Source organism: Setaria italica, chromosome V (genome assembly GCF_000263155.2).
Source record: "Setaria italica strain Yugu1 chromosome V, Setaria_italica_v2.0, whole genome shotgun sequence".
Classification (NCBI taxonomy): Eukaryota; Viridiplantae; Streptophyta; class Magnoliopsida; order Poales; family Poaceae; genus Setaria; species Setaria italica.
In genome coordinates this window covers 20,161,684-20,185,496 of record NC_028454.1, presented here as the reverse complement: position 1 = coordinate 20,185,496, position 23,813 = coordinate 20,161,684, and the positions used below count along the sequence as shown (strand labels likewise).

Below are 23,813 nucleotides of genomic sequence, written 5' to 3'. Positions count from 1 at the left end.
CCCCCTACATCCCTCGATCGGGTCACTACCCGCTCGTTGTTGACCCCATCATCAACAAGAAGCGCCTCACCTGGGTGCTCATGGACGGGAGTAGCGGCCCCAACATCATGTATGTTGAGACCCTTGACGCCATGCGCATCCCCCGATTTAAGCTCTGTCCCGTGAGCTCCCCTTTCCATGGCATGATCCCGGGGATACCCGCTCGAGCAGATTGACCTGTCCGTCATGTTTGGTGATTGTGCCAACTTTCGCACGGAGGTTCTGACCTTCGAGGTGGTGGACTTCCCGAGGTCCTACCATGCTATCCTAGGGCGGCTATGGTACACCAAGTTCATGGCGGTCCCCAACTACACCTACCTCAAGCTGAAGATGCTGGGACCGAGCAGCATCATCACCGTGGGTAGCACCTTCTCGCACGCCTACACGTGTGACCGTGAGCACTATGAGCTTGCCACCGACATCGTCAACTCCGCCGAGCTCCCGAAGCTTGGGAATGTGGCCGCACCGGCCATCCTCGACTACAATGAACCGACCTCCACGAGCGCCTTCCGACCAACCGAGGAGACCAAGGCAGTGGAAGTCAACCCCAGCGACCCGACCAAGATGGTGCAGATCGGGACCAATCTCCCGACCAAATAGGAAGGCGAGCTCGTCGACTTCTTGCGCACGAACCAGGATGTCTTTGCATGAAAGCCTTCTAACATGCCAGGCATACCGAGGGAGGTCACCAAGCACGCACTACGCATCGCCTTGGGCTCAAAGCCCGTCAAGCAACACCTGCGCCATTTTGATGATGAAAGGCGTAGGGCCATAATCGAGGAGATCGCCAAACTCCTGGCGGCTGGCTTCATCAAGGAGGTGTACCACTCCGACTGGCTTGCTAATTCTGTTCTTGTAAAAACGAAGAATGGGAAATGGAGAATGTGTGTTGACTATACTAGCCTGAACAAGGCATATCCTAAGGATCATTTTCCCTTACCACGCATAGATCAGATTGTCGACTCCACCTCACGATGCAAAATCCTCTCCTTTCTGGATGCCTACTGTGACATCCCTAGTAATTAAGAGACTAATCAAAGAAACATCAAAGCGATTAAGGAATAAATCAAAGCAAACTTTAAATGACTAAGTGTTAAAACCCTAGTAACTAAGAGACTAATCAAAGAAACATCAAAGCGATTAAGGAATAAATCAAAGCTAACTCTAAATGACTAAGTGTTAAACACCTTTTACTAAAGCACTTGGAAAGCAAGTAAAAACAAATTTTATATAAGAACTCAAATTTTGGCCAATATAAAAGTGCTAGAACTTTTCAAGTTGAACACGTTTCACTCAAAGCACTTCTTCTGATTTTGAGCAGAGGATGTTCCAAAAATCGAGTAGAAGTTCGGTCAAATTTCAATTAAATTCAAAAACAGCTTTGACCGATGTTCCACCAAAGTTCCCACAATCCTATCTCCAAATCCCTCGAGCTCTGTGGGCCTTTATGAAAGTTATATCATATACCTTAAACTCTAACTTGTATTTTTGGAAATTCAAACATAGTTCACTTTTGGTGAGAAAACACGCATTAAACACAACATCTTTGCATGACACGCATCACAAGCATCATTGTGCATATTTGGGCATCATGAACGCCACTTGTGCATAGTTGAGCATCATGAACATCATTTGGCATAATTGAGTATCATGAACATCACTTGTGCATAAATGAACATTGTGGCCATGCATTGTTTAAGTTCCTAAAAAAATTTTATTTATTGTTGAAAAACCAAAATTGTGAAGCAACCCCAATTTTTGCCATACAACTATACCCCCAATTATTTTATTTAAATACTAGATACACTTTAATGATTTTAAAATATTTTTCAGAGATGTTTGCTTGTGCCAAAAATTCATTTAAAGTTCAATTTTAGCTGTATTGTTTTGTCAATTGCGTGAAAACTATAACAGCTATTGAGTTTATTTTTATGACATTGTATTCTTTGTGATTTTATCTTTCAAACGAGTATTTTTGGGCAATTTTTGGACAATTGTAGAGGAGTCAAATGAACGGAGAAAGTTGAACTTTTTTATTATCTCGCGGGGCCTGCTTGTCAATGCTTCTTCCTCCTTCCTCTGCTCGCATGCCAGATGGCCTGCGCAGACCCCGAGGTTCGCCGGTTGGGCAGCCTCCCCAGCACCAGCAAGGCCTCCCTTCACCGGTTGGTCGCCCGAACATTTCCCACATGAGGTCCCTGTCCAGGCCACGCCTTTCCTCGCCATGGATTGGGTAGTGCCCCTCCCGAACGGCATGGGCTCCAGGTGGCCATCGAACTCCGGCGGTGCCCCTCACCGCCAATGGACAAGTAGTGCCGCTGTGGCGTCCTATCTTCACGCCCGGCCTTATCTCCTCGACTGGCCATAAAACGGCCCCTCCCCAAGCTCCTGCCTCCTTTCCGAAGCCTTCCAGTAACTTTCCCCCATTGATGAGCTCCCGAGCTCTTTCTGTTCACCGGCGAAATACTCCCAACTCCGGCCATCCCCCTCCAATAGCTTCCACCCAGAGCTGCTCCACTATCTTGGCTCCATCCTCGACTACTCCTCGTCGCCCGCCGTCCATCCCACCGGCCGGAATCAAAGTTTTCCCGAAACTTCCAGAAGCTTTCAACTGTTGTCCCTACCTCACCGTGGCGCCCCATCTTCCGACTGCGCTCATCACTACAAGGTTTTACCCCTGATGCAACGGTCTAAAAGTGTTGCAATATAACAAAAATGGTTGCGAAAGATAAAATTGCAATGGAAAATTTTCATTGGCGGGCGTTGCCATAGTAACCGTGGGGAAAAGTTTGCCCAACGACTCATTTTGGTGTTGCAATAGGTTTTCCCCTATTGCAACACAAAGGAGTGTTGTTGCAACACCATGTAGTGTTGCAAGCCATAGTATAAGCAACCATCGTGGTTGTTGCAATAGTTACTAGTGCAACACACCTGGTGTTGCCAGAAATACCTATTGCCACATATCCAAAGTGTGGCAATAGGTGCACTAGCAACGATATGTGGTGTTGCAATAGACCTTATTGCCACGCATCAATAGCATTACAATAGATGGACCCTCTATTGCCACGCTATCTCGGTGGTTGCTATAGGTTGAACCCTCTATTGCCACGATAAATATTTGGTTGCTAGAGGTAGCCTCTCTATTGCCACACTAAACATTGTGATTGCTATAGGTGCATCTGTCTATTGCCACGGTAAATATTTGGTTGCTAGAGATTGCCTCTCTATTGCAACGATCAATATTGGTTGCTATTATTGGACCCTCTATTGCCATGCTTATTGGTTGCTATTATTGGACCCTCTATTGCCACGCTAAGCAACAGCCCACTATTCTGTTGGTATGATATTTTTTGCAACACCGTTTGTTTATTGCTATATCATATATTGCAACACCAAATTATTTTGTCGATAGTCCAGATTGCAACACTTTGTTTGCTTCGAACAATAATTGCATGCCGAATAATATATGATGAAAGAAGCATTTAGATATCCATTAATCCAAAATATGCTTTGTTCATACAAATCATTAAATATGCTTTGTTCATACAAATCATTAATGAAACCATCCAATGTCAAACTTAGTCGATAACACACACACAACTGAAACACACAAGGTATCCGACTCACACTAGCTAATTTGAACACATCAAAATGTCATAAGCTATGTCTAGCACTATAGCAAAGGTTGGCTTGACATGGACCGTCCATCACTTGTGCGCTCCGCTCCACTCAAACTCTATCTTGCTCCTGAAAAATTCATTAACATTGGCATATGCATCAGGTAAACTGAAATTGTATTATTTTAGGTAAACTGAAATTGTATTATTTTAGCCAACAGCATGGACTGAAATTGAGCTAAGGATTTATAGGAAAATAGCTTAGTGTAAATACAAGGCGTCGATTAATTCCATACTAATTTACTACTGGATGCAGGCACAAGACTTTCTTGCACCGGGATGTGATCAGCTTGGTATATGGAAAGGACCATGCAGCAGGTGATGCAGCATGGACTACAGCAGAAATATGAGATGAACAAGGAACAGAGTGGCAACAAAGAGCCTACTTCATCGGTAACTTCAACGAGTTTTAAGAGGCAAAGGTCTAGCGAATGACAAGAATTGAAGCAACCTGCACTTCTGCAGGGTGTACATAAGGCTTACCCAATCTGAAGGGTGTACTCAGGGCCAACTTCCAGGGGATGGAAGAATCTGTTGCCAACATGTGATAGCGCCTGCTGGGGGGACTGCCGCTCGTAGCCAACCAAGTTGGCACTGTGCTCCCACACCTGCCCGTGCACTTGGCTGCTGGTCTCCTCCAGCTGATCATTTCCTCGCAAAACAATCACAAAGAGCACATTAATAACCTTGCAATTCAGTTCACAGATAAGGGATCACGTTGACAGCAGGTGAGCGATAATATGATAGGTTACTGTTTTGAAAATAATATCATAGTTTAACTGCAGTGTTCCTCATGCAAAACCTGACCAAGAAACACAATACTAGCAGTGTACATGATAACAGGTTCAGACAGGAGCAATTTGTGCATTTCTACTGATGGACATTAAACTCATTCGTAGAGGACACCTGTATCTGAATAGCATATATATGGGTGTAGCTAGAGGGAGCAGATTGAGTGCTATATATATAGATCAAGGTCTTCATATGTGCCTTTAGCTCAAATCTACTGACTTGAAACTTAAAAGCAATAAAAGATCAGAAGAATTAACGTGTATATGCAACATAAAAGGGCTAGTAATTTTTTTCGAACAATTAAAAGGGCTAGTAATAAGGGGAACATACCTTTCTTCTAAGGCACTTATTTGCTTCGCACAGCATTTGCTCCTGGAAAATGGTTAAGTGACATCATTAGTTGGAACAGTACTGTACACACATGCTTTCCTGAGCAGAAATGAACTAAGAATATTCCTATGGCTAGTAATCATAGTCAATTGTATGTTAAGAACATACCCTTCTCTGAAGATCAGTGAGCTGATCAAGCATATGCTGTGTCTGCAAGAACAAAACTTTGATCAGCTAGCATTTTATTAGGTATATGATACTGTATCATTCAGTCTTAAAGCTATATGTACATACAAAATTCCAGGATGACGTAATTAAGGAACATTAAGTGCAGAAAATACAAAGCTCAATCAGGAATGTATCCACCTATGCCGTATCCCAGAGTCGAGACCCCAAAATCGTATATGAGTTGGAATGTTAACCAGCTCCTTCACTTCTGCAAGCTGGCCTGCAGTTTTTCTGCCACTCATGCTTCACTTGCTCTGAACTTCTGATTTATGCTTGTGATAAGCTATCAGGTAACTCCCTTTCGAAAGAAATATTAGCTCAGGCAACTCTGAACTTTCTGTCATCACTTTTAATCCTCACCAACGATGGCCATCCAGAGTGCTGCTGAAGCATTCAGGTAACAATGGCCAGGAGCAGCAATGTGACTGAAGCTTGAGCAACTGTGATCATGAGCGAATCACAGCGAAACGGTGCTCGCTAATTCAGAGAGCAGCGAAAAAAAAATTCAGTATTGAACAACTGATGGCTAGCAATTGCATTATCACCTGAAGGCTGAACTGCTGAAGCTTGCGTTGCATCAGGAGAAGGGCCGTGCCGGCGTGGATGAAGAAGAAGCTAAACACTTACAATAACAGAAATAAGTTTATGAGATTAGGAACATACATGATCAAACAGTAGATTAGTAACAGACATGTAAGGAATTAGTAGTGTAAACATAACTAGTATCAAATTAAAAATGGTGCTTTATCTTTAATTACCAGAAGAAATAAGTGCATTGGTGCTCTGTATCAGCACACTGTTTATCAACATGTAAGGTCACTAACGCACAACAGCATGAACAAAAAAATGAGTGCAATACATTACATATTATGTGGGCTCCACTGCTTATGAGACAGCACATAATAATCAGGTGTGTAAACAGTCAAAATGAAACCACAACTAAAGTCGCTAATCTACCACACTGATACAAAAGAGCAGAAGTAGCTGTCTACCACAAACATGCAAGGGTATCACAGCTAGAGCAGAAGTGCAAAGACAAGATAAAGGACATTGTAATATCAGTCACAAACTTATCAGGAATTATGGCACCAATATGGGTGACACCAAAAGCATGAAACTTCAGAAATTCGAAGTATCACCATAATCAAGAATAAGTAGCTGTCTACAAAGATGATAGGCAAAGTAACCAAAGAAATGCAATGACCTACCAACAAGGATAATGAATTTATGTCCAGATGGTGACAAGCAATCATCGAACCAAGAGTTGATCACGAAACATGTGATCTCCAAAGATCATTCTTTGTAACCGTAATCTCTATAAAAAGGGAGTTTTTCGATAGGACAATAATACATTCAACAATCTAAATCCAATTTACATGCAGGAAGTATTATGATGTTACAATCGAGGGACAACAACAACCTAGTCCCCACAATCCACACAGGTAAAGACAGCTTTCAGCCAGAGACAAATTAATCCAGATCTATATGGATACATCTGAACCCTAACAATCACAGATCCAAATTTCACCAGAGAGGCGTAGACGGCCGGGGGAGGGAGGGGGAAGACGGAGACTTTTACCAAGATGAGGTCGAAGAGGGTGGCCTTGTCGACCTTGACGAAGTCGGCGTCCCAGTTCTTGTGGTCCTCGCCTGAGGCCGCGGTGCTGTTGGTGGCGGTGGCCCCTGCGTCGTCGGAGCCGGCCTTGGACGCGGCGGCCGCGGCGTGGACGTGCTTGTTGCAGTACTCGATGACCTTGGAGAGGATCTTGGAGTTGACGTTGGGGAGCGGGATGCCGTTGTCGGCGCAATTGTCCTCGATCATGTGGCGGATGGTCTGCGACTCCATGGCGGGTGGACTGGTGGAGGGGCGGCGGGAGGCTGCAGGTGGAGTGGTGGCAGAGGGGATGGCGGCGGGGGTGGCGGGAGGAGGTGGCGGAGATGAGCGATCCTCCCGCGGATGGCGCAGGCCTAGCGAGATTTGCGAGATTCAGGAGGGAGGTGGCGCAGGGAGGTTAATGCGGAGGTGGGGTGGTTAACGGATGCGTTTTGTTCCCTAATTCTACGAGGCGTGGGTTGGTGTGCGACTGACACGCGAGTCCCACAGGTCGGCGTCAGGTTCTTACGTCGTTCTAGTCCGGTTCATGGTGATTTTTTTTTAATTTTAATTCATCATGAAAACGTTAAATATGTATAGATTTCGCATTTGTTATCCAAATCAGGTGATTCTTTTTTCTAATTTCTGGAAAAACTTTTTTCTTTCGTATGGTTTTATTTCCATGGTGTTACTTGACCTCTTACTAACATTTTAGCATTTGCTTCACTATTTACTTACTCTACAATGAAATGACCTTTTTCGAACGTGTCAAAAGATACAGGGGCATATAAATAGGCAAGTTAAATTCTTGGTTGATCAAATATATATATGGCATATCATATAGGTGTATCATGTTCAATGTCACCTTGTTTGCCTTGAGGTAATATCATGCGGGAGCTAAAACAATGTTTCGGTGCAAATTGGTAAATGAACACCTCAAGGACAACATTTATCGCACAAACGATTAAGCTACTTGTTCTTTTTGCAGCGGCATGACATCTTGTTGACGCCGGATTTTGACACGTATTTGGAATCGGCATCAAAGAAGCAGACTTTCTTGTTTTTTCAGGATCCAGGAAAGACGAGGCGGCCAGTGCAGCGGCTAGAAGCTACAGTTGGGAATTGGCCGATTAAACTACAGTGTTTCGGCCGACTGACAGAGGGAGTTGATAGAGGCTAGCCAATTGGGAGTCGGGATGGTTTGGTCGGTATGGGCCTAAGGTGGGCCAAGATGAAGATTAACTGAAGATGGAGATTGGCCCGTGGGAAAATAATAACCAACTTGGATACGAGTTGTGTTTGTAAATATTTATTATTATTTTAAATTAGAGATAGATCCTAGTCGGTTAGGAAATCAGTTGTGGTAGGGTATTAATAGCTGCCTCGTGAGGCTCGTAAACAGTAATTATATAATCAATACAACAAATCTACTTTTTCCTCGTACTTTACTTTCAAGCCGGCGACTTCACCAAAACCTTTTTCTTTCACGAGTTCGTACGGGTTGGCAGGGCTGCATCGACATGATCTCCGGCCGATTCTGTAAGTTCTGTTTATCGAGTAATATCTAAACTTTAACTTCGGGCGCATCGCTGTTATTTCGTTTAGATTTATTCACTAGTTATCGATATAAGCTAGAACTATAGGTTTTTATCTATTGTTTTAGTTTTTATCACCAGTTATCCAGCTTGAGATACGGGCTGTCGGCTTTTTCGTTATTATTTTCTTTTATCACATAGCCGACTAGATCTATTTCAAGTGTTGTTTCGTAGTATTGTTTAGATTTCTCTAGTAGTTTCTTTACAGTCGCTACGCGATCATCGGCTGTCCTATAGCCGGTTGCTCGCACAGTAAATCAGCCGATTCGCTGATACGCTTTTCAAGATAGATCGGAAATTTAGCCGATCGGAACCCCTAGAATTTAATACTTTTTCTTTTCTTGTCAATAAACAGGTAAGATTGACTGGCACGCTGCGCGAATCGCACGAGAGCAATAACCCGAACAGGAGTTAAGCAGATTCTCCTAGGTCGTGTGTCTGATGCTGAGGGTCATCGGCCAATTTTCAGTGCCAAGACACTTTTGGCACGCCTGGTGGGACCAAAAGAAGATCCAACATGTCGAAGGCTGCTGAGATCTCCAAAGATAACACCATCGAAGTTACTGAAGCAGATCTCAAGGACGACCAGAAGGAAGAAGTGGCAAGGGCTCTAGAAGAATACAGGAAGACGTGCCTACAATTTTTCAGTCGTACCAGAAGCGGGGAGACCGTCAAGAAAGCTCCTCTCCCAACTCCCCGCCATATCACCATCGCCGAGGACTCAAGGAAGATGTCTGAAATGATTTAGCAGTCTGTTTATCAGGCTATGATTGACTAGTCCACGGTGATGACCAATACTGTGTACAATGCCATCATCAGTGTAATAAATGCCATTTGGAATAATATAGTAACCATGAAAAATTCAGAAGGAAATTCAAAAGAAAAAGAAAGAAAAATGGCAAAAAGATCAAATTCGGCAAAAATTTGACCGAAATTTGAATTTCAAATTTGAAATTCAGAAAAATTTGACCAATATGTGGAATACAAGTATGAGAGTATTTGGAATTGAGAAATCAAAAACTTGGAGTTAAATTGGTGCCAAATATTACAAAGCATCAGAGAAAGGGGAAGAAAAGAAAAATTGCCGTTTACTGTTCCTCGTCCGACAATAGGGTTCAGTGAAAACAGCTCCAGAGTTCATTTTCAAAATTCATTTCTGAAGAATTCTTCCAACAAGTGCACTAGAACAGCTACATTATATTGAAGTATGGATCTTGGACTACAATAATCATGAGTTGTTGGCCAGGAACAGTAAAGGGAAGGAAGTCAAACTCGAGCTCAAAGTCAGCACAAAATCACAAAGTTAACTGAAACTCTGAATTTTCACTAAGTCTGAATGGCAGCAAAGCATCGACTTGGAGCTCAAATTCAGAGCAATTTAAATCAAAAGATATACTTGTTCATGAGCAAAATGGAACATTAGGACATAGTAGAGTATGTCTGAGGTGAAGTTGGACTAAGGGCAGAAGAATTTGAGCATGAAATCGAGTTGCTAAGTGAGCTCTATGACATTGACGATGTCTGACGAAACTGAAGAATGGTTTCAGTCGAAATTCAGAAGAACCCAAGAAAACAAATCCAAATTCAAGCCAATTCGATGCTTATCTCAAGCCGAAACCAAAATAAAAGTTAAAGAGCTCGAGTTTATCTGCCACTTTGGTTAAAGCATCTGAGCACCGTCGGATTGGGAGTTAGCCGCGAAGAAGCTCTGAAGATCACGGGCGGTGACTGAGCATCAAACGTGTCGCCGCCGCCGTCGTCGGTCGTCCACCAGCGCAGCTAAGCTAGGCCACCTCCTCACCACGCAAGCCTAGGGGTAGACCACGGTGGCAGCCATGCGAGGGGTAAATGCTTGAATAACTACCGCTCCCGCGCCGCCGTTTTCACCGCCGTTCTTTTTACTGCCGCCAGCACCCCTTCTGTCAAACACCGCCGCCAAGCAAAATTCCACCTCCACACCGCCGCTCCCGTTGATTCCTTCCGCCCACACCTCCGCCTACACCCCACCAGTAGCCCTACCAACTTGTTGCCCAGCTTCTTCGCCGTGACACCTTGTATCGCCGCCGCTTCTGTCCGCCGCCGTCGCACCGCCCGCTCTCGGTGAGAACCCCCTCGCGCTGTCTCTCTTCCTTCTTGAGCAGTCGTAGTCGAGTTCTTAGGGTCCTAGGATGGTGTCGGGGTAGTCGTTTGAGTAGGATGTGCCGTAGTCGCGAGTAGCCACGGCCGGCCGAGGGAGTCGCCGCCCGTCGCCGTGGAGGAGGTAGCTCCGGTCGTCTCCAGGGGAGCTGTCGCCGCGCACGAGGTCGTATAGGGTTAGGGTTGGTGTTGTCGCCTAGACTTGCCGCCGGGAGGTCGCCGGCCGGCGAGCCGCACCGCCCCCTGTTGCGAGCACTTTTGGCGGGAGGTAGGAGAAGAGCCTGGGCGCTCGGGCCCGCGCGGCAGTGAGAAGGTGAAGGAGGCCGGGGAGGAGCAGTCGGTGGCTGGGCCGCGGTTCGGAGGCCCAGTAGTGGCGCGCGTGGTTAAGTGGAAAAAAAAAAGAGAAAGAGGGTCGGCGCGTCGCGTAGGCCCAGGAGCCGGTGCGGAGTCATCGGCCTGGTTCAGAGGCCGGAGGCCGTAAAATCCAGCAGGCCGGTGGGCTTGTAACACAGGCCGGCATCACGTGGAAAAGGAAGAAAAAGAAAGAGAGGCCATAGGCCGGTGCTAGGCTGCTAGGGGGAAATCGGCCCACGGGGCCCGTCGGAGGGAGGTTAGGGCCGGCGGGTAGAAGTGAATAGGAAGGTGGGGTCCGTGCCGTGGGGTCCAGGTGTTCGTGAGAAGGGGTAGAGAGGGGGTGAGTAAGAAAAGTTTTCCGGGGGAATTTTCGGGAAAAGTTAGATTTCTTTAGCAAAATAATCCATTTTAATTCGTTTTGCACCATTTTAATCACAGAAATTTGTAGGAGTGTCCAAAATTAGTGAAACCAATTTTGTTAGGCTTATTTTATTTTCCTTTATGCATTAAAATTTTTACACCCTAGGAAAATAATAAAAATTTGGGTATTCATTTAATGCCTTCCTTTTAAGGTAATTAAATAAATACTTAATATTTATAAAATGTATAAAAATATGAATAATACTTTATCAATCACAAATAATTCTTAACTCATAGGAAATTAGATTTTCAAGTTAGAAATTATTCACCACCTTTATCAAAAAAATTAAAAGCTATAGGAAGGGCTAAATAAGAAAAATAAAAATATAGGTTAATCTTTTTAGATTTCTTTTGTGTGTTGACTTACAACTTTATCGTGATAAGTCGTATAGTCCTTGTTGGCTTGCAACTTTATCATGAAGGAAAGTTGTATAGTCTGTTATTTAAAAAAAAAAGTTTGCATTCTAACCCCTGCATGTATATACCGTAGATCCAGAAGCACCAGAAGAGGATTACTGGGAATTTTCAGAAGGACCCTTGGAGTCCGACGAGGTGTTTGAATTCGTTCCCTGTGAAGCAAATCCGTCGGCGTCTACTAATCTTTTTAACGATCAAGGCAAGCCCCGGTGCATTTATACCTATCTATTTTGGAGTCGTTATTTCATGTGACTAGTTATTGGTTAATTGGTTATTGTATGCACTAAGTCTAGGAGTTGGATGAAACCTATTCTTGTGTATGATCATGCCTTGATTTAAGGACATCTTTGCCACTTGTTCAAATCCTAGAAACTACCCAAGTCTAGAATTGCTTACTCGCTTACATGCTTGGTTTACCAACCTTAGGGAAAACTCTTAATCATACATGCTGCTTATGAAAGATGGTTTGGAGTATAGAACCAGACAGAAGCTAGAGATGTAGTTCTGTCTGCTAATTAATCTGCTTGAGGACCGATCCGTGTCTTAACTGCTGATCAAGTGATAACATCTGATCACTTACTGGGTATGGGACCAGTAAAGCCCAGTAGATTAGTAAATTCTATGATCAGGAATGCTTCGTACCCGCATTTGACGTGCTGGAGATTGGCAGGGGTGTAGCCTGAAACTCACATGGGGATCAGGCCAGACGTGGGGTCCCATGTGGGGGTGCATCCCTGGGTCCGGGTAGTTGTATTCCTAATCATTGACTTTACTAATTGAGAGGTTGTTAGTACGACCTGGACAGTCGTATGATGCTGGTGATCGGGGTGCTCTCCTGCAGGATGTAAATTGATCCGGATCACCGCAATTCTCGATTATGAATGCACTTGATCACTGTTAAGCTTCGTAGCATGAACTCATGTGATATAAAATTTTCTATTGCCAAGTACTGTATGAATCAACAGCTGTGATTGCTTTTACTTCTGTTATCATCTAGAATGGTTAGGTAATAACTTAACTCAAATAAAAGATAAAACTAAGGCCTCACTTATAGTAAGCTTTTTTTTTCGGCAAAATTGTGTCAACCAAGCACACCCAAAGGCTGACATGCATTCCAAAGAAAAACTATTATATTGGTTAGTCGGGTAAGACTTGCTGAGTACCCCGTACTCAGGGTTTTCCCCTTGTGGTTATCTTTCAGAAGCTCCACAGGAAACTACCGAGGAGGAGACCCCGAAGACCTAGAGTATTGACCTGAGTCTCTCAATACTCTAGAAAACTGTTTATCGACGCATCTTCTCCTAAACTGTTTATGTTTAATCTTAGAGCTTGTCTAACTCTGCATCACTAAGTTTGTCTCAAACTTAAAGTCTTGTAATAACTCGTACCTCTTAATTATGTATGTAAAAATGTAATATTTGTTGATATTATCCCATCGCGGATATTATCCTGATGTATGGCTATGAGACACGCCGTGGATCCTTCGAGGAGTCCTAGGGACACTCGACGGACTACCGGACTTATGCTGTTTTAGGTGCGTTTCGAATAATTGCTGCTCCGACAGTGATTAAGCGCACTTAAACCAGCCTAAGTTGGGCGGTTCCGCCACAATCAGCTCCTTGGTTAGCGGCGGAGCTCAGGGGTATCAGGGACTAGCTTATGCCCCTCCCATTGTGGCACCAATCAGAGGATTCTTAGCGGTGCCAAACACATCTCACTTGGCTCCTCAGCCGATACACATGCAAAGTGGAGGGTACAACGCTTCAGCGCCCTTGGGATACAGCGGTACGACACTCTATCAAGTGTCGTTTCATTCTACACCAATTCCCCTCGCACAACCGCCATTTTTAAACTCAGCGCCATGGGGGATGACAACGACGCCTGCCGGTTCAGATCCGTCAACTAGTTATGGAAAGTCTCCAGCCCAGGCATTATTCAGATCGGCCACTCGGTCGACAACCCCATAATACTAGCCAACTACCCCAGAGACCGGTGTAACGACCCTGGTTAAATCAGCCAAGTTAATCCTAATCTGAGTCCCTAATCCCGCTGACTCAGCTCCCCTGAGCTTAAGCGCTCAACCTCCAGTTCCCGGTCCCGACCCCTGAAGAACCCAACCAACCCCGTCGGTTCCTTCTGAATCCCAAAGGTAGTGTTCCTTTCCATCTTGAGTAGAGGAGAAACCGAGACTGACTAGTGGACCCGCAAATCTCTTCCCCGGATCTCCCGAGGCAGACACGCCCGAGCAGCATGCGCCCGCTTCAGAGCTTCTCCGCTGCGTGGCTTGATCTCTCCGACGCCCGCTGCTTCGCCCAGTCGCCGGCCACGACAGGATGGATTCCCGCGCCCTCCTCCCCAATCGCAGCGGAAGCCCCTCTGCAACCCTTTCTGCCTCGCCTCGTCTCGCTCGCGCCCTCGCCGGCCGAGCCATGGTGCCCCGTCGCCGCCGTGGCAGAGCTTTGCCGCTGCTGCATCAGACCGTCTCGCAACACGCGCCCATCATCGTCTCGCAGGATCCCAGGCCGCAAGCCCCGATGACCTCCAGCTTTTCTGCCTCTCCACAGTCGCGCCGCCCAAGAACTCGCTACGCGACGATTCCTCCCTCGCCAACCCCGACTCCGGTAGCGACAGCTCCTTTTCCGCCTTGCTAGAACTGTGCTCCGGCAATGCCGCCGTTTCGCGCTTGCCCGCGCCACCGCTCGCCCTGTCTTCTCACCTGTTGCAACCTCACTTGTAGCGCCATTCTCCCTGTCACACCAATCAAATCCGCCGCTTGACGACGCCTGCCTCCGCCAAATCTCAACCCCGGCAAAACCACGCCTGCGCCGCCTTGTCTCCAGTGCCCAATGGCCAAAGACGCCATCTCCGAAGCTCTGTTCCGCCACCCATCGCCACTCAATCGCCGCCATGGCAGCGCACTCCATCCTTTTCTTCCGATCTTCGTGCCGCTCAAAATCTCTCTCTCTTCTGCGCCGCTATAAAAGGGAATGCCAGAGTTCCACCGGAGTTCCTTCGCCTTTGCTATTTCACCGCCCCTACTCTGAGCACACTTGAGCAATCCCACTGAAACTTTTGAGAGTTCCCCTTCTCCGCTCAGACCCGCTTCTCCTCAATCCACCCAGCCGTCTGCTCCTCCGCGCCGTGCTAGAGATTCCTTGTTGCCCACAAGAAGCTCCGCCGCCGCCGGAGCACCGCCGGACATCGCCGCCGCCCAAGCCTTATTGCTTAAGACCTTCCACCCAAGTCTGCTCCTTCCCGACCCCAAAGCTTCACCAGTAGACCTGGAGGTAAGCTGCCGACCCCTTACCGGTTCGCCCGACCCCTTTTCCGTCTCACCCGATCCTGTCAGTTTCGCCCGATCCCTTTTTCCGTCTCGCCCGACCCTGTCAGTTTCGCCCGACCCTTTTTTCCGTCTTACCCGACCCTATCTGTTTAGCCGACCCTTATCCGCCTCGCCCGAGCTCGCCCGAGGACTCGGCTGTATCCTTTTCCTTGACCCGAGGGTATCTGTGTAAAAGATCGGGATTTCTTTGCGTTAAGTCTGAGGACCCTGAACACAGTTATCCCTTAAAGTTTAAGGGTGAGATCACAAGTCTATTCCCATCCGACCCTTTTATCTTGCTCTCCACCAACTAAAGTAAACTTCCCCACCTTTTCTGTAGCCTTGCTACAAGTGTCTGAGCTTAAACTGCAAGTGTTGTTGAAATAACCGTCTAAACACTAACTCCTGCTTTGCATTCGTGTAGAGTTACATCTCGCTGACGGCGTCTACAAGCTACACCAGGCGCCCGAAGACGGAGCTGTAGCTGAGCTGCCAACTCCAGAAGTCGAAGCAGCCCCAGCTGAAGACCAGTTCTCCTCCCCTCCGCTTGAAGGCAAGCCCCGGAGCATGAACCCTAAATTTCTAAACTTGCACATGCCTTCCTTCTCGTGTTTGTGCATTTACGTATAGGAGTTGTTCGCAACCATAGATGCATGACATAGTTCCTTTGATCTGAATACTAGTTTGTTGGGCCGAGTAGTTGCTATGCTTAATAGGAATCGGTAAAAGTCGAGTGATTTCCTGTCACTCGCGAGTTAGAGGAGTTGGTTGTTTCTCCTTCTATTACAACTATAAGGACGACGGATGGGGCAGGGTTTTGGTTAACTCTTTTGGTGGTCAATTGATCGCCATGTCTGTTTACTGAATCTGTTAAGGCCCGACAGTGGTGGTGTTCGTGATCAAGTGTTTGAAAGTACTAACCTCATACTCAGTATGGGATGGGGAAGTGTTGACACCAAAACTTGGTGCAGTAACAAACTGCATTGGCCGATTGGAAATTGCATCAGCCGATTGAAAGTTGTACGGCTAATTAAAAAAAAATGCATCGGCCACCGGCCGATTGACTGCTTGGCAAAAAGCATCAGCTGATTGCTTCGGCCGATTGATTGCTTGGCCAATAAAAAAAAATTGGCTGATTGGTTCAAGCAAGATAGTATCGGCTGCTTATAAAATATATTGGATATTAATTTCGAAGCATGAAATATTCATACTTCGAAACTGGGGGGCCTGTGTTGACAACAAAAGCTTGCTGGTTACTGCACCAAGTTTTGGTGTCAACAGACTAAATTGTTGTTTCTACTGCTGGCAATGCCGATGGTGTTCTTTATATTTGAAGAGGAGTCAACGTGGCTTTGGATATTGCAATCAGACGTCATTAGCTCTGAAGACAAGTATCAGACTTCTATAATTAGTTTCGGAACATGAAGCATTCATACTCCGAAACTAGGGGGCCTGTGTTGACACCGGATTTTGACCAATCCTATAAATTCAGAGTACGAGATAATCGGAGTCACGTACAACAATAAGAAGCAAGCATGCATGCACATGGGCACGGAGTCCAAATCGGCTTCATTGGATTGATCGGCAAGGAGAGGCAAGGATGATATAAAGGAAAGGCCAGCACGTATGGATAAAAATGATTAGAATATACAACATGGATTCTGGTGCACTTTGCATGCCATGCGTGGGAGGCTTCTAGAATAATTATGCATGCCGATCTGTGCATGTACGGGAGGTTGTACGGGAGTTTGTTTCATAGAATAAAATATTTTAGAGATAGAGTTGGGTTAGTTAGAGATAGAGTTTTTTATTAGAAAAGATTGTGTACGTGACTTTCCTTGTGCGTGGTTAGATGCCAATTATGTAACGTCCGCCCTATAAATATAAAGGGACGTGGCCATTGTAAAGAATCATCACACGATCAATATACAACACATTTATCTTTTATTTACCTTTTCGGCTTCACGCCATTGCCCTAGGAGTAAGAGTAATGTAGCTTCTCGACGAGTTCCTTCTAGCAAGCTGGGCTGCATCGACCTCGATCTCCGGCCGATCCAATTTTCTAATCGGCCGATGCTTTTTTTAGCCGATACTCTTTGTAGTCAGCGGCCCATACTTTTATATCAGCCGATACTATTTTTCTTGGACCAATCAGCCGATGCAATTTTAACTTCATCGGACTAAAATATAGCAAAAATTCCATTAGCCGAAAACAAATCCGTCAGCTGAAAAAAAAAATTTCATCAGCTATTTGCCCTTCCGTGGTTTGGACATACTAAGCTTATTGGAGCCCAAGACTCCATCAACTGAATAAAAAACTCCATTAGCTATTTATATGGCCAGCCAACATTATTAATTCCGTCGGCTGAAAGGAATCGGCTATTGTATGGCCAGCAAGATAATTCCATCGGCCACTCTTCCTTTTCTATATGAGACAAAAACTACGGCTGAAATATATGAAATAGTATTATCGGCTGATGCAATTTTCAATCGCCGACGTAACTTTTTTATTTCTTCTTTCATATATCCCTTTGCCCATCGGCTGAAGTTTCTATCGGCCGGTCTTCTTCTCTCTTTTTTTTAATTTATTTGTTGCCCATCGGCGAGACTTCCATCGGCTGGCTTCTCTCTCTGTCCATCGGCCGGAGCTTCTCCTATCGGCTGCTCTCCCCCTTTTTTTTTTTCCATCGGCCCACTGCTTTCACTCGTTCCTTTGCCCATCGGCCGACTGCCTCCTCCTTTTTTTTATCTGTTCTTTTCCCAATCGGCTGAACTAATTTTCCATCGGCCGATGCCACGCTTTTTTTTTTTTCAATTCCAACTGGCTGACGCTAATCGGCCGATGCCTCTCTCTGTTTTTTTTCTTTTAATTCCAACAGGCTGACGCTAATCGGCCGATGCCTCTCTCTGTTTTTTTTTCTAATTCCAACTGACTGATGCTAATCGGCCGATGTCTTTCTCTACGATCGGCTGTTGTTTTCTTTTCTTAATCAGCTGATACAACTCCAATCGGCCGATCCCATTTTCCATCAGCCGATGCAATTTCCAATCGGCCGATCCCTTTTAATTCTTCCAATCAGCCGATACAACTGCCGATGCACTTTTTTATTTCTCTCTTGCCCACCCGCTGGAGCTTTTCCAATCGGCTAAAAAAAATGTTGCATCAGCTGAAAAATACTTCTATCGGCTGAAAAAAAAAAGTTCCATTGGCTAAAAAATAATTCCATCGGCCACTATGCTTGCCGATTATATTCCATCGGCCGATGCTTTGTTTCCTTTGGCTGATAAAAACAAACAAAACTTCATCAGCTACTATGTGCCCAGCCGATACTTGTTTCCTCTGAACTGGCCGATATATAACATCAGTAAGGAATGATGGTGTCGATGTTGTATCGGTTTCCTCCGTAATTAATCTAGCATCAAATTTATCTATACAATGTGCAGCCGATTAAAATTAAGATCATCTCTCTGTACCATCGGCTCTTCTGGTTGGAATATTATATTGATTTGAATTAACTCCAACACGCCAATGCCGATGAACTTGATACAGCTGCTAAAGATGCTTTTTTATTGAATAAAAATGTGAGCCTTATAACCGTGTCCCACCGGGCGTGCCAAAAATGTGTTGACGCAAAATCCTGGCGGTGGTGGACCCTGTATCAGCACATGAGGACCTGGGAGATCTGCTTAACTCCAGTGCAGAATCCAAATCAGCGCGCGTGGTGTGCGCGGGCGTGCCAGTCAGTTTGACCATTCAACTAACAAGGTGGAGATAATTCTCTTGAAGTTCGATGGAGTCGGCCGATCGGGCCGATTTAATATAATTTACAATAACCATCAGCCATACGGCCGATAGGAAACACGATGTTGTTGAGTTGTTGCTCCACCATAGCTAGAGCCACAAGCCGATGAGATCTAAACTAACATCACCACCAATATTTTTAGGTGAAACCACAGCGATGCGCCCGGTGGTTAAAGCCTAGAACACCTGGTGACGGAACTTTGCAGCTCGCCGGAGATCGAGGTCAATGCAGCCCAGCTTGCTAGAAGGAACTCGTCGAGAAGCTACATTACTCTTACTCCTAGGGCAATGGCGTGAAGCCGAAAAGGTAAATAAAAGATAAATGTGTTGTATATTGATCGTGTGATGATTCTTTACAATGGCCACGTCCCTTTATATTTATAGGGCGGACGTTACATAATTGGCATCTAACCACGCACAAGGAAAGTCACGTACACAATCTTTTCTAATAAAAAACTCTATCTCTAACTAACCCAACTCTATCTCTAAAATATTTTATTCTATGAAACAAACTCCCGTACAACCTCCCGTACATGCACAGATCGGCATGCATAATTATTCTAGAAGCCTCCCACGCATGGCATGCAAAGTGCACCAGAATCCATGTTGTATATTCTAATCATTTTTATCCATACGTGCTGGCCTTTCCTTTATATCATCCTTGCCTCTCCTTGCCGATCAATCCAATGAAGCCGATTTGGACTCCGTGCCCATGTGCATGCATGCTTGCTTCTTATTGTTGTACGTGACTCCGATTATCTCGTACTCTGAATTTATAGGATTGGTCAAAATCCGGTGTCAACAGGAAGCCTAGTACCTGATTGAACCTAGACGTGAGCGGTCGCCCCACTTTCCTTGGAATGAAGTTCCCCTGCGGCCGCACATGGTGGCAAGTGTGGTCACAGAATGGCAGAGGCCGGGTCTGTGGGACCTTGCACCAAAGGAAGTGGGCCCGACACGGGTTAGGGAATTGATGGGGAAGGCCGACACAGGAAGCGACCCTCAGTGGTGCGCGGATGTCGTGAGGTTAGGTTCACCATGCATGGTTAAAGAACTCGAATCGATTCGTTTGCCTCTCACAGTTTGAGACTGCTTGATCGCTATGCTACACTGAGTAATGAAGGAATCTGATGACGACATGGTCTTGATGTTGAGCTTATATACATAAAATTGGATCTATGCTTGCTTAGAGTAAGTTGCCAACATAGACTGGTTAATGAACTAGAATCTGAGCTAAAACTTGAAAATAAGGACCCAACATAGTCGCTTTTGGCAAACAAAACCCATCAGCCAAAGAGCCTTGCATGTCTAGACGTGGTGGAGTAGTTTGTCCACCGGTCGGTTAAGTCTTGTTGAGCTTAGAAGCTCAGCCTTGTTTGTGGCTTCTCTTTTCAGGTGAAGTTGCAGCTTCAGAGCTTGTTGCTAGCACTTGGCCGCCCCAGCTCCCTCCGGGTTGGACGGTCGAGTGGGATCCTTCCTCGGACGACGGGGAATGGGATCATTGATGTCCTGGCTGGCCTCACCAGGGACATCCGACCCCGATGAGTAGCTTCCGCTTTGTTTTATCTTCTGTTGTTTTCTTCAGAACTTGTAAAACTCTGATTTATAACCGAGTGTGTAACAACTTGTTAATCTAATGGTGGACCTGTTGTATTCTCTGGAACCACTCACCTTCGTGTGGGTCATGCTAACTTGGTCCTGTTAAGTGGTTAAATCGGATGACATCCGACGGCACTTCGAGTTAACTTGACTAAGGCATAAGTGTCACATGTCAAGCAGCTTAATCGTGCTTTAATTAAGTTAATCCGGGGTGGTTCCGCCACAGCCGGCAGGGGGGCAGGCGCTCCTGAACCACTCAGACTTGCAGCGCCATTAATATTATACGATGATGCGGCAGATGCACCATGATAGGCTGACCTTATGCGACAACAGCTATCGGCTCCTCAGCCGCCTGCCCAGCCACAAGACCCACAACACGCGCCTGCCTATCACCCGATTGTGGTACTGCAAGTCTAGCAGCACGTACCGATTCCTCAGCCGGTCGCGCATCAGCATCAGCAGCAGATAGACTGGACCGCAAGGATCGCGGACATAATTCAAGATCAGTTCGGTTTGAAGCTGAAAGTACAGACTTACACGTACAGGATGCCGTACCCGCCTGCCTACGACCTATTGCCATTCCGTCACCGGAACAAGGTTCCTGACTTCACCAAGTTTTCAAGCCTGGATGACACAATGACAGTGGAGCACGTTAACACATTTATTATACAGTGAGGAGAGGCTACCACGCAAGACGCTCTGAGGGTGCATCTATTCTCATCTTCCCTGTCCGGATTGGCTTTTCAATGGTTTACTACACTGCCACCCAACTCCATTGTTACCTGGGCCGATTTTGAAAAACAATTCTATAAGTACTTCTATGTGGGAATCCACGAGATGAAACTCTCAGATCTGACCAGCCTCAAGTAGAGACGCGATGAATCAGTGACCGACTACATATAGAGGTTTAGGGAAGTTAGAAACCAGTGTTACACCCTGGTCTTGACCGACGTCCAGTTGGCCGATACGCTTTCTAAGGACTCCTGCCGCACATCAAGGAGAAATACGCATCCCAGGAATTCGAGAGCTTGAGCCAAATCGTTCATCGACTATCCAGCCAGGAAGTTCGCCCCTTCGACCAACGAAGGAATTTCCAAAAAAAGGTGGCGTATGTAGATGTTTGAGGTATGCCCTAGAGGCAATCATAGAGATGATGATATTCCATTTGTATCCATGCTTTATATTGTGTTCCTTGAATATCCATTACAGGCTACTTGAATTGATTTGCAATTGTGTGAATTGTATGTGAAACTCTTTACTTGTATGGTTATTCTAAAGTTGTCGGAGTTAATGTGAGGACACACATGAATATTAGACTAGCACATGTATTAGTTGATGACTATGTTTCACAAGTCATGGACATGGAGATGTCAAACTAATAATGTGGGCGCATGTAGAGACATATGCTTGGACTGACCCAACACGAGAAGTAGTTTTCTCTTTACACAACATGTACGTTTTGTTCTTAGACCTAAGATTGTCGCATGTACTCAAGATGTGGATCGACTTACTTAGGGACTATCAAACGCTACGCCGTAACAGGGTAGTTAAAAAGGTAGCTTTCGAGTTTGTCAACAAGCATGCTATGAGGCATGGTCAATCAAGATGGGATTTGCCCCTCTCTGATTGACAGAGATATCTCTGGGCCCCTCGAGTGATCAAATCCGGAAATGCATGGCCATGCTACGTAAGGTTAAAAGTTAACCTACAAAGGGATTCCGAATCACAAGATCGAGAAAAAGCGGTCGGCTTGGAGCTAGACCAAATATCATGAGGTAAAGGGAATAACATGTACATGATGTTGTGACGTTTCGTCTGATATGATCTTCGTGTGCGTATAGGAGTTGGCACGTCTTGCTAGAGGCCGCTACCGACTATTGGGCTGAGTAGGAGTACTCGGGTCATGTCTATACGTATCCAAACTTATAGGGTCACACACTTAAGGGGCTGGAAGCCCAATTCGGATCAGGTTTAGGAGTACTAATGGGCCTCGGACCCAGAGGCCCATCAGGAACCTCTATAAATAGAAGGGTGGGGGCGCCCTAGGGTTTGACCCCTTTTGGCCGAACCAACAGCCGCTGCGCCTCCCACGCCCTCACCCCGTTGCAACTCGCGGACCTAACTGTCTGGCTTGCGACGCTTCCTTCCTGCACGTGTGGATACCTTGGAGGTGTTGCGCCTGCAGAACTTGGACAAACCGCCGATGTGCCACGACGAGCTGCCGACGAGCTGACGACGAGCCGCGGCACGAGGAGGACCTCACTGTATGTGGATGAGCTGCTGAGGAGCTGCTCGACGTCGACGTGATCGACTACACTGATCGACTTCACTGCCCCAACAAGATTCTACATCTTTCGCACCAGTGCGTCGAGTGGTAATCCCGTGATCCATATATGGCAATTTTCCTGGTTTACGTGGCAAAAAAGTTTTTGTTTTGCACTAGCGTAGCCTACCTCGTATCCCAACAGTGGTATTAGAGCCGTAGCTATTTTGTTTTGGATTCGGGATGTGTGCATATGGAGATATGCAATTTTTCAGATTGATCTATGACCTGGGTTCGTGTTCTTGCTGCAATGGTCGTGTAACGACATACTCCTACCAGTCGGATTTCCGCCATCGGAGTTAAATGATACTCGTAATGCGAAGTTGCAGCGAGCGAAGATCAATATGATTGATCGAATCAAAAGCCAGGTTCATGCACCAGGCGCATGCGATGTGCAATAGTAGATTGGATCTACTACAGGATCGGAATTTTGCCATGTGCCTGTGCTTTGGTAAAACAGCTGTAAATTTTTGGTGCGATCTCGGATCGAGGCAAATTTTATATGAAAATTGATCTACAGAAAAAGTTACACATAAAATTCAAAGTTTTACCATTTTTGACAAAATTAGATTTCCCAAATTCAGCTTGGAAGATGGAGTTTTGGGCCTCTGAAGTTTGGAACGTTAGAATGCCTAACTCTGTTTTGCAGGATGTTATGATTTTGTGATCAGTATGGCCCTTTATGTATGTGATGCATGTGTGTAACTTCTTCGTGACCTGCGTGTCGCGCATACGGCAATATGGCTGGAGCCATATCTGTTATCACCTTAATGTATTTAATGGTATGCGTACCAATCTGTGATGATCCAAGCAACTATGTAATCTACATTACTAGCTATTAGGTGTAATAGCATGTTCTAGTTCTTGGAGGACTCATCACCAGGAGGATGGCGCACATGGAACATTGAGATGGAGATCACCATGATGAACAGGTTCTATGGAGATGGAGATCACCATAAGAAAACGGGCCATACTGTGTCACAACTATGTGAATGCTATTCTGTTTTTGTTTTACTCCTACATGCTGTGATGTTAGAAGTAAAACAATTCCTCACAAATTTTAAGTTAGTATGCCCTCCCAACTAAAACTTGCACCGTCTCATGTCTTGTACAATTGGTGGTGGGTCTATGAAATTAGGGTGCCACTAGTTTTCCTTGACTAGACGGGTTTGTGTCGGACACTTA

General features: G+C 45.6%; 1 protein-coding gene and 1 pseudogene across 1 annotated transcript; one reads left to right on the top strand and one right to left on the bottom strand.

Moving 5' to 3' along the window:
• Window positions 1–225: 225 nt before the first annotated feature.
• Window positions 226–639, top strand: LOC101772996. Its single transcript, XM_004971794.1, has one exon. The coding sequence runs from the start codon at window positions 226–228 to the stop codon at window positions 637–639; it is 414 nt and encodes a 137-aa protein (XP_004971851.1).
• Window positions 640–3,509: 2,870 nt separating this feature from the next.
• On the bottom strand, window positions 3,510–7,081 carry LOC101785534 (annotated as a pseudogene).
• Between the last annotated feature and the right edge of the window lie 16,732 nt (window positions 7,082–23,813).